Below are 11,148 nucleotides of genomic sequence, written 5' to 3'. Positions count from 1 at the left end.
GGAGACAGCTAAAAGGGACTACAGAGGCTATCAAGGACATTCAACTTCATCAAACTGAACAGGAACTACTCACTAGTCCACTTTCACAGCCTCATTGTTTATAACTGCACTCTTGCAAGCTATTCTAACTCAAACATTCAGAGAAAATGAGTTGTGGGAAGCTTAATGGTGGTTACTTGAAGTCATGTGATCATGGGTGTCATTCGTTTATAACCTATGTTGAACTTTTACTTTTGGTTATGGTGATTGGGCTTCACAATTCATAAAAGTTGCTTTCATTTGTGAAGGTTGTCATGATGAACCAAATGCTTAAGCATCATAAACTTTTGTTGGTCACAGAGCTTATTTGCTGCATTTGCTGGAACCAGGGTGATACAAACTTCTGAGTTGGCTTATAAAACCATCATATCAGCATTGCCTCCTGAAGCCATAATATCTTTTTGATACGAACAGACCTAAGTGTCAAAATTTTGATCTCCAAGTCAATGAAATGAAACCTGACATTGGTGCATGAATTTTGAATCTGTTTTTGGATGAAAATAAGATTTGAGAGCTGCAGAAGAATGTTTGAAGAACCTTTATTTCTAAGCATGTACATTTCTAAAACATTATCCCCCTAAATTCAGAAACTTTGACTGTGCTCTGGTCATATGTCAAAGCTCAAGCCCGGATGTGTGACTGAATCAGGCGTTGTTTCCCTCTTAAACCGGCCCATGTCAGGTTTAGTTGCATACCCCTGCGGAAGCCGACTGATCAGGTGCTCCTCGGGTCATATGCATGCATTGTAACTCATTTAGAGCTGTGGTGTAAACACTGCAGAGGTTTTTGTGAGAGGATTAATGAAAGGCTTAACAAGAACGTTCCCTGCTTGTGTTGTGTGTGTCCTCATCGGGAGGGCAGCAGTTACAGCCCCACAAAAGGATCAGGGCTGTGTATCTCAAAAACACCATAAGCTAAGTTGATCGTAGAGACCATTGGTAGCAATAGTTCTACAATCTTCTTAGGGTTATGATGCTTTTGGGAAACGCAGCCTAGGTCAGGACACTCCATGTTGTCTTGATTTGTACGGTACATAAGAGGAGAAACGATTCAGCAAAGCAGGCTTATTTCTCTGGTGAGATTTTCGGGAACAATCAATGTGAAACTGCTTACATGTGGAGAATTTATTATTATACCTCTGTTTCCCATATTCAATTTTAACATTTATGGGGCACAGCAGAAGGGTTCCACAACATAATTTCATTCAATGAAATTGATTTTTAATGATAACATAAATATTTTTAAACAGACTTACTTGAGTGGCAACATTTTCTTTCCTGATATATTTCCTATCGAGACAGGAAGTTTTAAATAGTCAGTAGGCTTTAGTTTACGTGAACCATGATTTTTTGCCATTTGCTATTGCTAATCAGAATCAGGTGGCTTGAGAGAGCATTTTATTGGTTAAATATTTATATATGCCCCTGAGGGTGATAAGTCATCGATATTTTTAGTCCGTTTCCCTAGAAGACTGTAAATATTTAAACCGTTTATCAGCTTTTAGGAGAACATATAAATGACCTTGAAGCTATAAACATAGACTTAAACCAACAAATGTCTAATATGGGTTTAATGGAGTCAATAAATTATGATTATATAATTTACACACACACACACATATATATATATTTACTTTTCACAATAGTGATTCATCTCAGAGCTAGTTGTTTTTGGTTCACGGCTCAGAGGTTTTGAGTGAAGAAATTCTACTAAATGCTTTATGGAAAAAAAAAAATGAATGGGAAAAATACTGCTGGTACCAAGGCTGCTGAGCAAGTGGGCGTTCACATTCAAGCTTTATGTACAGCTCTTTGAACTTCTCAGGGAATGGTATCTTTATAATGCTATTTAAAGCATACCTGGCGCTATCTACAAAAACACAGATAAAGTATATGCTGTTAGCTATCACATGTATCCCGTTCAAAAGTACAGTATTAAGAAATCTGGACCCCTGTGGTCCTAATCACCTCAGTTTAAAGATACACTATCAATATAAAACGATAAGAGCATTAATAAAGATAGTTAAATGGATTTACAGCTAATACCATTGCAATCTGTCCACTTCTCATATGACATCTGCTGATTGCTTAAACCAGTTTATAAGACCACCAACTGATATTGCTTTAGTGAATCGAACAATGCAATTCATACAAGGGAAACCAGAATGAATGTTAAAAAAATATTTATTGACAATTGTGTAAAAAAATAGCTTTCTAAACATAATTTACATTGCTAAATCAGAAAAACAAAATCTGAGTTGCAACCATGCCTACTAAAGGTGAAAAAGAAACCCTGTAAAATCACTCGCTCCTCAAACATTCATGAGGTCATTTCCTCCAACATATGCACAGCAGACGGTTTAAATTATACAGACTGGTATGGTTTACCATCAGCAGTACTCCATGCATCGAGAAACAGAAGTGCTTTTGAAGATTATTTACAACATATGTACATATCGTTCTCAAAAAAGGCTTTAAATATGGTAAAAATACATTTAAATAATTTGTGGGCCCTTCGGTGGTGGAATGAGCAAAACTTTGCAGAAAATTGCTTCTCTATAAATAAATAAATAAATACATACTTCCACTTCCATCCAATAAATATCATTTACACATAAGCCTCATCATGGAATTGATTCATCTGACCGAGCTATTTACAATATAAACAAAAATAATATCCAGAAATCACACTCTTAAAATTTATATTCACATCTCTTTGTGCACCTGTGACAATGAGTGGTAGTTGTTAAGGGGTTACTCAGTACAAAAGAAAGAGGAAAAAGAAACCGCGGTTTGCAAGAGTGAGGTAAGACTTTTCGTTCTGCAGAGGTTTGTGAGGTCGATTTGGTTACTCTCTCTGACGTATTAGAGTAAGACCGACAGTTACCTGCCTGAAGCGGGTAAAGTGGAAGCAAGAAGGTAAAAAAGACATCTGGTTAAGGAGTAGAGTGTTACAGTGGCTATTACTCAATTCAAGTATTTCCAAAAAAAAAAAACAAAAAAAACAACAACAGCAACAACAAAAAAAACAAACCCTTGATCTTGCAGAGAAGGCACTAAAATTATTAAGCTTGGCTGATCTGCTTCCTAAAGGAACAGCCCTTACGGCGCACTAAAGCTGCCCATTGTAGAAGATCGGCCCCCAATCACAGCACGACTCCTCACGGCCGCTGCATCGGACGTCCCCAAGCTGCTCCCTACACTGGCTGAGAGGGGCTTCTCAATCTATCCGTGTCCAACAGCAGTGCTGAGAGTCATTTGGTTACCATGAGCCAGACTTATGGGACCCTGAGCCACAGTGGAGCAGGAGACGAGAGATAACAGATCTCACTAAAAGGTGGACCTCTCCCTTTTTTGGCCAAGCCTTAAACTCCCACCTAGCAGCAATGCTCAAAACAAAAGAATAACGTGTTGTTTTTTTCTTGCACTGCTCAGTCCGCAGGTCCCCTGGGTGGTTTGCTGCTGTAATGGAAAGTCTCTACGTATGCATTCAGACAGATTCATTATCACACGATGACTGCCGGGAAAGCAGCGGGCTGATGCTCATGGTTGATGATGTGCAGTCTGATCTCAGTGTTGTCCGTAGCGGGCGCCGTGTTCTGCATCCAAGGGTGGTTGATAATGTCCTCGAAAGAAGGGCGTTCTGCAGGGCGGAGGGCCAGGCACCACTTGATAAGCTGCTGGCACTCTGTAAAACAAAAGGACGTATGATTATAGCATTGCAATAAACGCATAAACCTCGAACCTAGAAGGCGGCGTCTGTGAGTCTGTGAGTCTTACCTGTGGAGATTCTCCGCCTGAACAGCACCTGCCCACGTACAATCTCTTCGTCCTGCTCGAATGGAATGTCCCCACAAACCATGTCATACAGCAGGATGCCCAGAGACCACACGGTCGCAGATCTACCATGGTAGCGATGAAATTTGATCCACTCTGGTGGACTGTAAACACGTGTACCTGAAGAGAGAACAGAAAACAGAAAAATGCATTTAAATTTGTGATTCTGCAACACTGAAAAACAAAAATGCAACAAAACTGCATATAAGTCTTCATTTTAGTAACTGACCAAACAAGACACTAAATCAAACGCTGTAGTAAAAGGTGTGGCAGAAAAAAAGATGTGTAGTGTTTGAACATTATTGTTATGGCTCAACATTAATGTGCACGGTCATGTGCTCGGGAGTGTGACAGCAGGCGCGCGCATGTGGAGAAACTGGTTGCCATGTGACTTGTGTTTACAAACTTTGAGTTGTAATAATTCCATTTCCCATCGGAGGGGGCGCCAAACCCACAACCCAGCGAAATGCCTTTTCTCCCAAGTAACATTATACAAAAATAAACAAATATTCATGCCGACAGATTTATTAAGCTTGACATGAGTAGTTAACGATGAGAGGGGGCCATAATACACATTTATCAACCGATTCATGCCAGATATGTTTGATATATTCGTTTTAAAATGTACAAACATCGCCTCAATGTATAAATATACACCCTTTTTAGAGCTTGGCATGATTCCCAAACCTTACAACCATCGAATTTCAATGTTTAAATGTATTTAAAAATACATAAAGCAATTTCTAGCCTATAGTTTTGTTTTGTTTATATACTTTTCCACTCACAAAGCCATACTAATATGTAACAGTTACATATTAAAATAATAATAATAATAATATAATAATAATAATAATATAATATATATATATATATATATATATATATATATATATATATATATATATATATATATATATATAGCCACGACACAAGTTTCCATGTGGCCAGATAAGCACGTATTTCTATTTTCTCCGATCACGCCACGTTTTCGGTGACCGTGGGAACCCTGGCTTGAAGGTCATGCAAATGTCTCTTACCGTCGAAATCGGTGTAAACGGTGTCTTTGAGTAATGCCCCCGATCCGAAGTCGATGAGCTTCAGATCACCGGTTCGTAGATCGATAAGAATATTCTCGTCTTTGATGTCACGGTGAACGACGCCGTTGTTGTGGCAGTGACGCACCGCTTCCAGAACCTGACGGAAAAAGTTCCTGGCGAGCTCCTCCGGTAACGCGCCCTTCTCCGTGATGAAATCAAACAAGTCCTTGACGGTCTCCGGTCTTTCCATGACGATAATGAAGCTGTCCGGTCGCTCGTACCAGTCCAGCATCTTGATCACGCCACGGAATCCGGTGCCGACCTTCTTTAACAGGACGATCTCCATTGGGACGCGCGCGCCATTGGGCTGGAAACGGAGGACGTGTTCGTTTTAGTGACGCTGTCATATATTATTCATATGCGATATTTTAGATACAAATAATATGAATATAATCTATTGAATTAGGTACTCACCAGCTCTCCCCATTCAGTCACACGATCTTTTGCAACATGCTTGATGGCAACCTTGAAATTATAAACAAATGCATTATTAAGCAGAGAAGTGATATATTATACACTATTTAAATTTGTTATACACACGTTATGAATATTCGAACATTTATGTAAACAAAAATAATCTATTCTGGAACCTACCGGCGCGCCATCGGCGATCCTTAAACCCGCATACACCGTTCCGAAACCGCCGCTTCCCAGCACGGAGCCGACCTGATACACCTTCTCGAAAGGCTCTTTCTCCTTAACTGTCGATAAAAGATATGATATATTCATAAGAATTGATAAAAGACGTAAAATTGTATCATAATTGGAAAACTGACGCACACGCTATTCCCAACACTCAAGTCTGCTGAAGTGAACTAACGTTAGTCCAAGACCACAACACACACACACACACACACACACACACACACACAGAGACACGCGAGAATAACCGTCCTCTAACCTTGAAGCTGGATTTTTGCCGGCATGTCCACGGTGGAAATGTGAGCAAATGTGTTGAATTTTGTTAGAAGCATTTTATAATCCGAAATGCGAATCCTTCTTGAGATTTATTCCAATGTTGAGGTCGAAATCCGTCGTGTAGAGATGGTTGTAGGGAAGGTCTACTCGAGGGATCCGGTCTAGAAGCCTGTAGAGATCTCTTCTCATCGAGGCTCGATGGGTTTTGATTCCCAAGACGAACTTTGATCGACCGCGCAAGGTCTATTCCAGTTTTGAATATTGAAATAAAATAAATAAATGATTAATATATCTTGAAGATAAATATTATCGTCCGAGGTGCGCGCTGAACACAAATACCCGGCTTTCTAAATCGTGAGGGAGGGGCAAGAGCCGTTATATACCAGTAGTAAAAGAGAGGTGTGGCTGCTAGTACGTCAATACTGGCCCCGCCCACAAACATGATTCAGCCAATGACTAATGCGCCTGCCGCTGCAGAAAAAGGTCAATCAAATATGAAAATAAAGGAAAACGTAGACGTGGCGGGAATCAAAACGCGCCAAATAGTCGAGGCTTTTTTTAAGGGCGCTTAGTCGGCGTGGGGCAGACAGGGATAATGATGCACATGGCTGTGTGTATATAACAAAAGTCGCCGTTGCAGATTCGGAAAAGTATGAAGAGAAGTATGAAGAGTATTACAAAAATAGATGCATGCTTTATGTATACAATCTTGTAAAAGGATTGAAAAGATGCATATTATATATGAACAAATATATACATATATATTATAAAAGCATAGACAGACAGAAATTTACTTTAGTTCAGTAACAGTATAATAGTCAGTGTGCAACTTTAAAGTTTTTCTTGTATATAGCATTCAAGGAACACAACCATTTCACGTGATGAAAGAGGAAGAGACAGCAAAAAAAAAAAAAAAAAAAAAATATCTACAGTGTAATGCAACCCACGTTTTCATTTTCTCTACCCAATGGACAGCTCTTTTGTTTTTGTTTCTGTCACGTAAAGTAGGTTTACAAAATTTATAGGAAGACCTCGCGCACTGCATTACCTCATTAATCTCAAATTAGCGCGTAAAGTTTTTTTTTTCCTCCTCTTATTGGCGTGCAACAGGCTTTGTTTAAATGGAGAACAATGCCGGTCGCTATGGAAATGAGGTGCATACCAGGCATTCTTTCAAATTGGGTGGCCGGTTTTAAACTCGGCGGGAGGATGTGGGAAACTTGAGATAAAAAAGACTTGCAGACCCATCCCCCATGTCTCTCTTGTCCTCTCTTTCCCGCGCAGATTATTGTTTGAATGGCACTTGCTCTCCCTGTCTTCTGTATTTTCCCCGCCCTTTGGACATATGCCTAAACTCAACAAAAAACTGATGTAAACCTATATTAGGGGGCTTTCACGCCTGAACACTTCATCTCTACTCATTGTATAGTCAAGTAGTAAAGACCAAGTGTAAATGCCCTCAAAGACCCATTTGAGACATAGGCTGCATTTACACTGCAGGTCTTGATGCCCAAATCCGATTTTCTGACTATATCCGATTTTTTTGACGACCCGCTTACATCATCTTTTAAAAGTGACCCGTATCTGATTTTTGCATTTACATTATACACTGCTGAAACTACCAAACGTAGACGTTCTGACTCGGAAAAGGAAGTAAAACAGCACGAAATACAATGGATGCAGATGCAAATAAAATTAAACAGTGTTTTGCTTTCCATAATATATTGAAAAGTCAACAAAAAAAAAATCAGCAAAACATTGTCTCGTACGGCGGAGAAAAAAGCGCTTAAATAAACCGTGCCTCCCCATATCTCGTGAAATGTCTTCAAACTTATTTATTTCTGTAACAACCCTGCATTTTTGCCTGCACTGTCTCTTCGCCCCAAAGACTTAAAAGACATGAAACCTCCGCATTGCTCCACTGTGTGTATCCTTCGTCCTCTATCACGCCTATAAATAAGTCATGTGATCTCAGTTGGTGGTGTCCACCTGAGTTGACGTCACTTTTTTAATGACGTAACGACTCGCATTTACTGGGAATATCCGATTTGTCTGCTTACATAGCACACGCAAATGCACGTATCCGATTCATATCCGATTTATTACCATGTATGAATGAGGCCTGAATCCCATCTGAGAAAATCGGAATCCATGCGGTTTTTTCCCTGCTTACACGTTCACCGGTCATATCCGATCTGTGCCACATGAGAGGAAAAAATCGGAATTGGGTCACTTGAACCATGCAGTGTAAATGGGGCCATATAGTAATCTGATCACTCAGACTCCCTCAAGAGGTGGTTTGAAACACACACAAAGACACAACTCATCCAAGTGTAAATGCATCTGTTTGTTCAGGCCGCATAAGTAAACTTTACTCCTCCCAAACAAAAAACAGCACAGGTATATAGAAGTTTGGGACACGTGGATGAGAGACCTGTGGGCTAAAGAGGGTGTTTAACAGAGAATTTTGCTGCCTGGCATTAGCATCATCACGGAAGTTAACTTTGTTATATTTGCAAAAAAGCGTGGGAAGGTTGTATTTATATCCAATCTGCAGAGACACATTTACGTGGCCAAGTGTAAATAGAATGTGCATATCCAATTAGATAGCAACTGATCAAAATACACATGAAATGACCAAGTATCCAGCTTATTTTTAACATATAACGTGCACGGACGTTTCTAACTTGAACTTCTGCATTGAAATATAAGGTGGGTATTGGCTCCAAATATATTGGGACACTTAATTTATATTTTAAAATGCATGAAAGAATGTCATTGACTCATTGTATTTGATTATGATCACACCATTTTTAAAATGTATGTTATATGTTAAATATTATACATTTTTCTATGTATTTTTAAATTAAACATTTTAAAATATATATATAAAAACTAGTTTGTAATTTAATGCAATGACATTCATACATTTCAAAGCATATGACTTCAGTCTACAAATAAGGCTTATTGTTAGATGAAAAACTTGGAAAAAATGAGAAGTGTTACATTTGCTACTTAATGAAATAAGTAAATAAATAAATAAATAAAAACTAAAACTGAAATTGAAAAAAGAATAAATATATAACCAAATAAGAACATAAATAAATAAATAGTAAGCAAAAACATTTAAAAATATATATAATCTAAAATTAAAATTAAAACTGAAAATATTATTCTAAATATTGATTAAAAATTATAATAATGTATAAATAATACCAAAATAACACTGCTCCAAATACTTTTTTGGCCTGCTATAGTAGTGTCATTATAATTAAGCCATTTGCTAAAATTACTTTGTGTTTAGTTTTAAAACATCTCTGTTCCCTATAACTTCACTCACGCTTTCCCTTCTGTTACCACTGTGACAAGTTTGTGCTTCTCAAAAAAGCCAGTGAGTCATAAATTTGCAGATTAATGCGTGTGATTCATAAGCTGGCTTTTGTGCTTGTGTGGTGTTTCTTTTTTACTCAGAATCCTGTTTTTGTTCAGTTCAATCACAATGCTGGTGCTCCGTTTTGATGACTCAGAGAGCTGAACTCTCTTTTAGATGAAAATATGCACTACTCCCCCTGGAGAGCAGAAACGAAAAATACTAAAAAATAAAAATAAAGTCAAATGCATAAATAAATAGAATTTTAAGATATGGCGGATAACCAAACGCCGTTTGATTACTGTCATTCAGGCAGCAAATCAGAGTGCTTTATGCATGTCAGAATAGTGCCTTTTTCTTCACATCCACACAAAGTCTTGTACATCATCTTCTTATACAATGCACCGCTAGCCCCCAGCAGGACTCACTCAGGCTGATTTAATAGAGCTGGTTTAACGGCTGCGGCCCGCTATATTGAGTCATCTTCTCCGTGCACTTCAGCGCTGATTATGGGCAGTGCTTCGGTAAGAACGAGAGGCGCTCTGAAATGGATACGCAGTTGGGGTCTATGTAATAAAAAACTGTATGAAGGTATGACAGCACTGACGTCTATGGCTGCTTGCTCAGCAGAGGAGAGAGTGACAGATGCCCGGTGCTCTGGCTCATCTGACACGAACAGTGCTTGCGCTTTTATTAGCCCATGATGATAAAGGCGACTCAAGTGCTAGTTTGGAACTTCAGACTCATTTTTCCAGTGTGCAAACCCCCAATTCCACCTCTGAGATCCTGACTGGAGGAAGGGGAACCATGAGTGGACTTCAAAGCCATGTGGGAAAGGCTACTGAAGAGCAGGGGTTTACAAGGGGTCAACTTTCATGTTGGTAAAAACATGAGGTCAGAGGTCATTGACATACCTGTTCAGCATTCCACGGCCCCTTCTTCAGGAAATTACCCTCACTTGTCTCAATTTGGGGGGCCACCTGAAAGCAAAGGAAAGATTGTCTCTGTCAGGGCATGAGCAGTAAGTAAATGAGAAGCCTTTTCTCCTGAAATGTTTGTTTGGTCTTGGTTTGATCCTGTATGCAAATAACGCCGGTCAAATGCAGATAACGGATATGACTCATGTCATATCAACATTAACAGGCTGAAACATTAGAAGGCTTTAAATATGCAGCTAAAATTGAAAGCACAGCTGTCAGTCTTCTCTATAGGGAAAGAAAAAAAAAATGACGACATAAATCACTTTATAATTGTTTCTTCTAGACACGAATGTGATTAAATAGAGAATTTTGATCAAGTTTCCTGCTCCTCTGATTTTTTATTTATTTATTTTTTTAACGGAGAAATCATAGATATCTCAAACTATAATTTGCCAAAACATTATAATCAAATATTTTTCATTAAAATTTCTCAACTCTAAATTATCTAGGCTATTCTAATTAATTTATTACCTCTATTAAATTGACACACTTTTACATTGTTACAAAAATTATTTTTCAAATAAATTCTGCTTAACTTCACCAAAGAATCCCTGAAAAAAAAATGTATCAGCTTCCACAAAAATATTAAGCAGCACAACTGTTTGCAAGATCAGTAGAGTAACGTTTTTTTGAGCAGCAAATCAGCATATTGGAATGATTTCTGAAGGATCATGTGTTTCCCTGATCATAAAGTGAAAGTATTTTGACAATTTACAGAAATCACCTTTATTAAGTCTTCAATAATAACCAATACAGTTTTTCTCTAAGTCTAAAAATTCACATTGACACATTATCAGCATAACAGAACATTATGAAATAGTTGTTGTCAAGGTCAGGAATGTCCCTCTGTTTTGTGTCCCAGACAGTGTCCTATTAAGCACTCATACACAAGCACTGGATGGCAGGCT

The 11,148-nt window shown here is 38.5% G+C and overlaps 1 protein-coding gene across 1 annotated transcript; it reads right to left on the bottom strand.

Annotated features, from left to right (window-relative positions):
* Window positions 1-2,204: 2,204 nt before the first annotated feature.
* LOC109050145 (serine/threonine-protein kinase pim-1-like) lies at window positions 2,205-6,256 on the bottom strand. The gene is made up of 6 exons (XM_042761755.1): window positions 5,874-6,256; window positions 5,567-5,673; window positions 5,387-5,437; window positions 4,913-5,279; window positions 3,819-3,995; window positions 2,205-3,726 (listed from the first exon to the last, which is right to left on the bottom strand). The coding sequence occupies exons 1-6, from the start codon at window positions 5,944-5,946 to the stop codon at window positions 3,545-3,547; spliced, it is 957 nt and encodes a 318-aa protein (XP_042617689.1). The 5' UTR covers window positions 5,947-6,256; the 3' UTR covers window positions 2,205-3,544.
* Window positions 6,257-11,148: the final 4,892 nt, after the last annotated feature.

Source organism: Cyprinus carpio, chromosome A8, assembly GCF_018340385.1.
Source record: "Cyprinus carpio isolate SPL01 chromosome A8, ASM1834038v1, whole genome shotgun sequence".
In the NCBI taxonomy this organism is placed as follows: domain Eukaryota; kingdom Metazoa; phylum Chordata; class Actinopteri; order Cypriniformes; family Cyprinidae; genus Cyprinus; species Cyprinus carpio.
The sequence above is the reverse complement of the archived record's forward strand: the minus strand, read 5'-3'. Positions and strand labels throughout refer to the sequence as shown.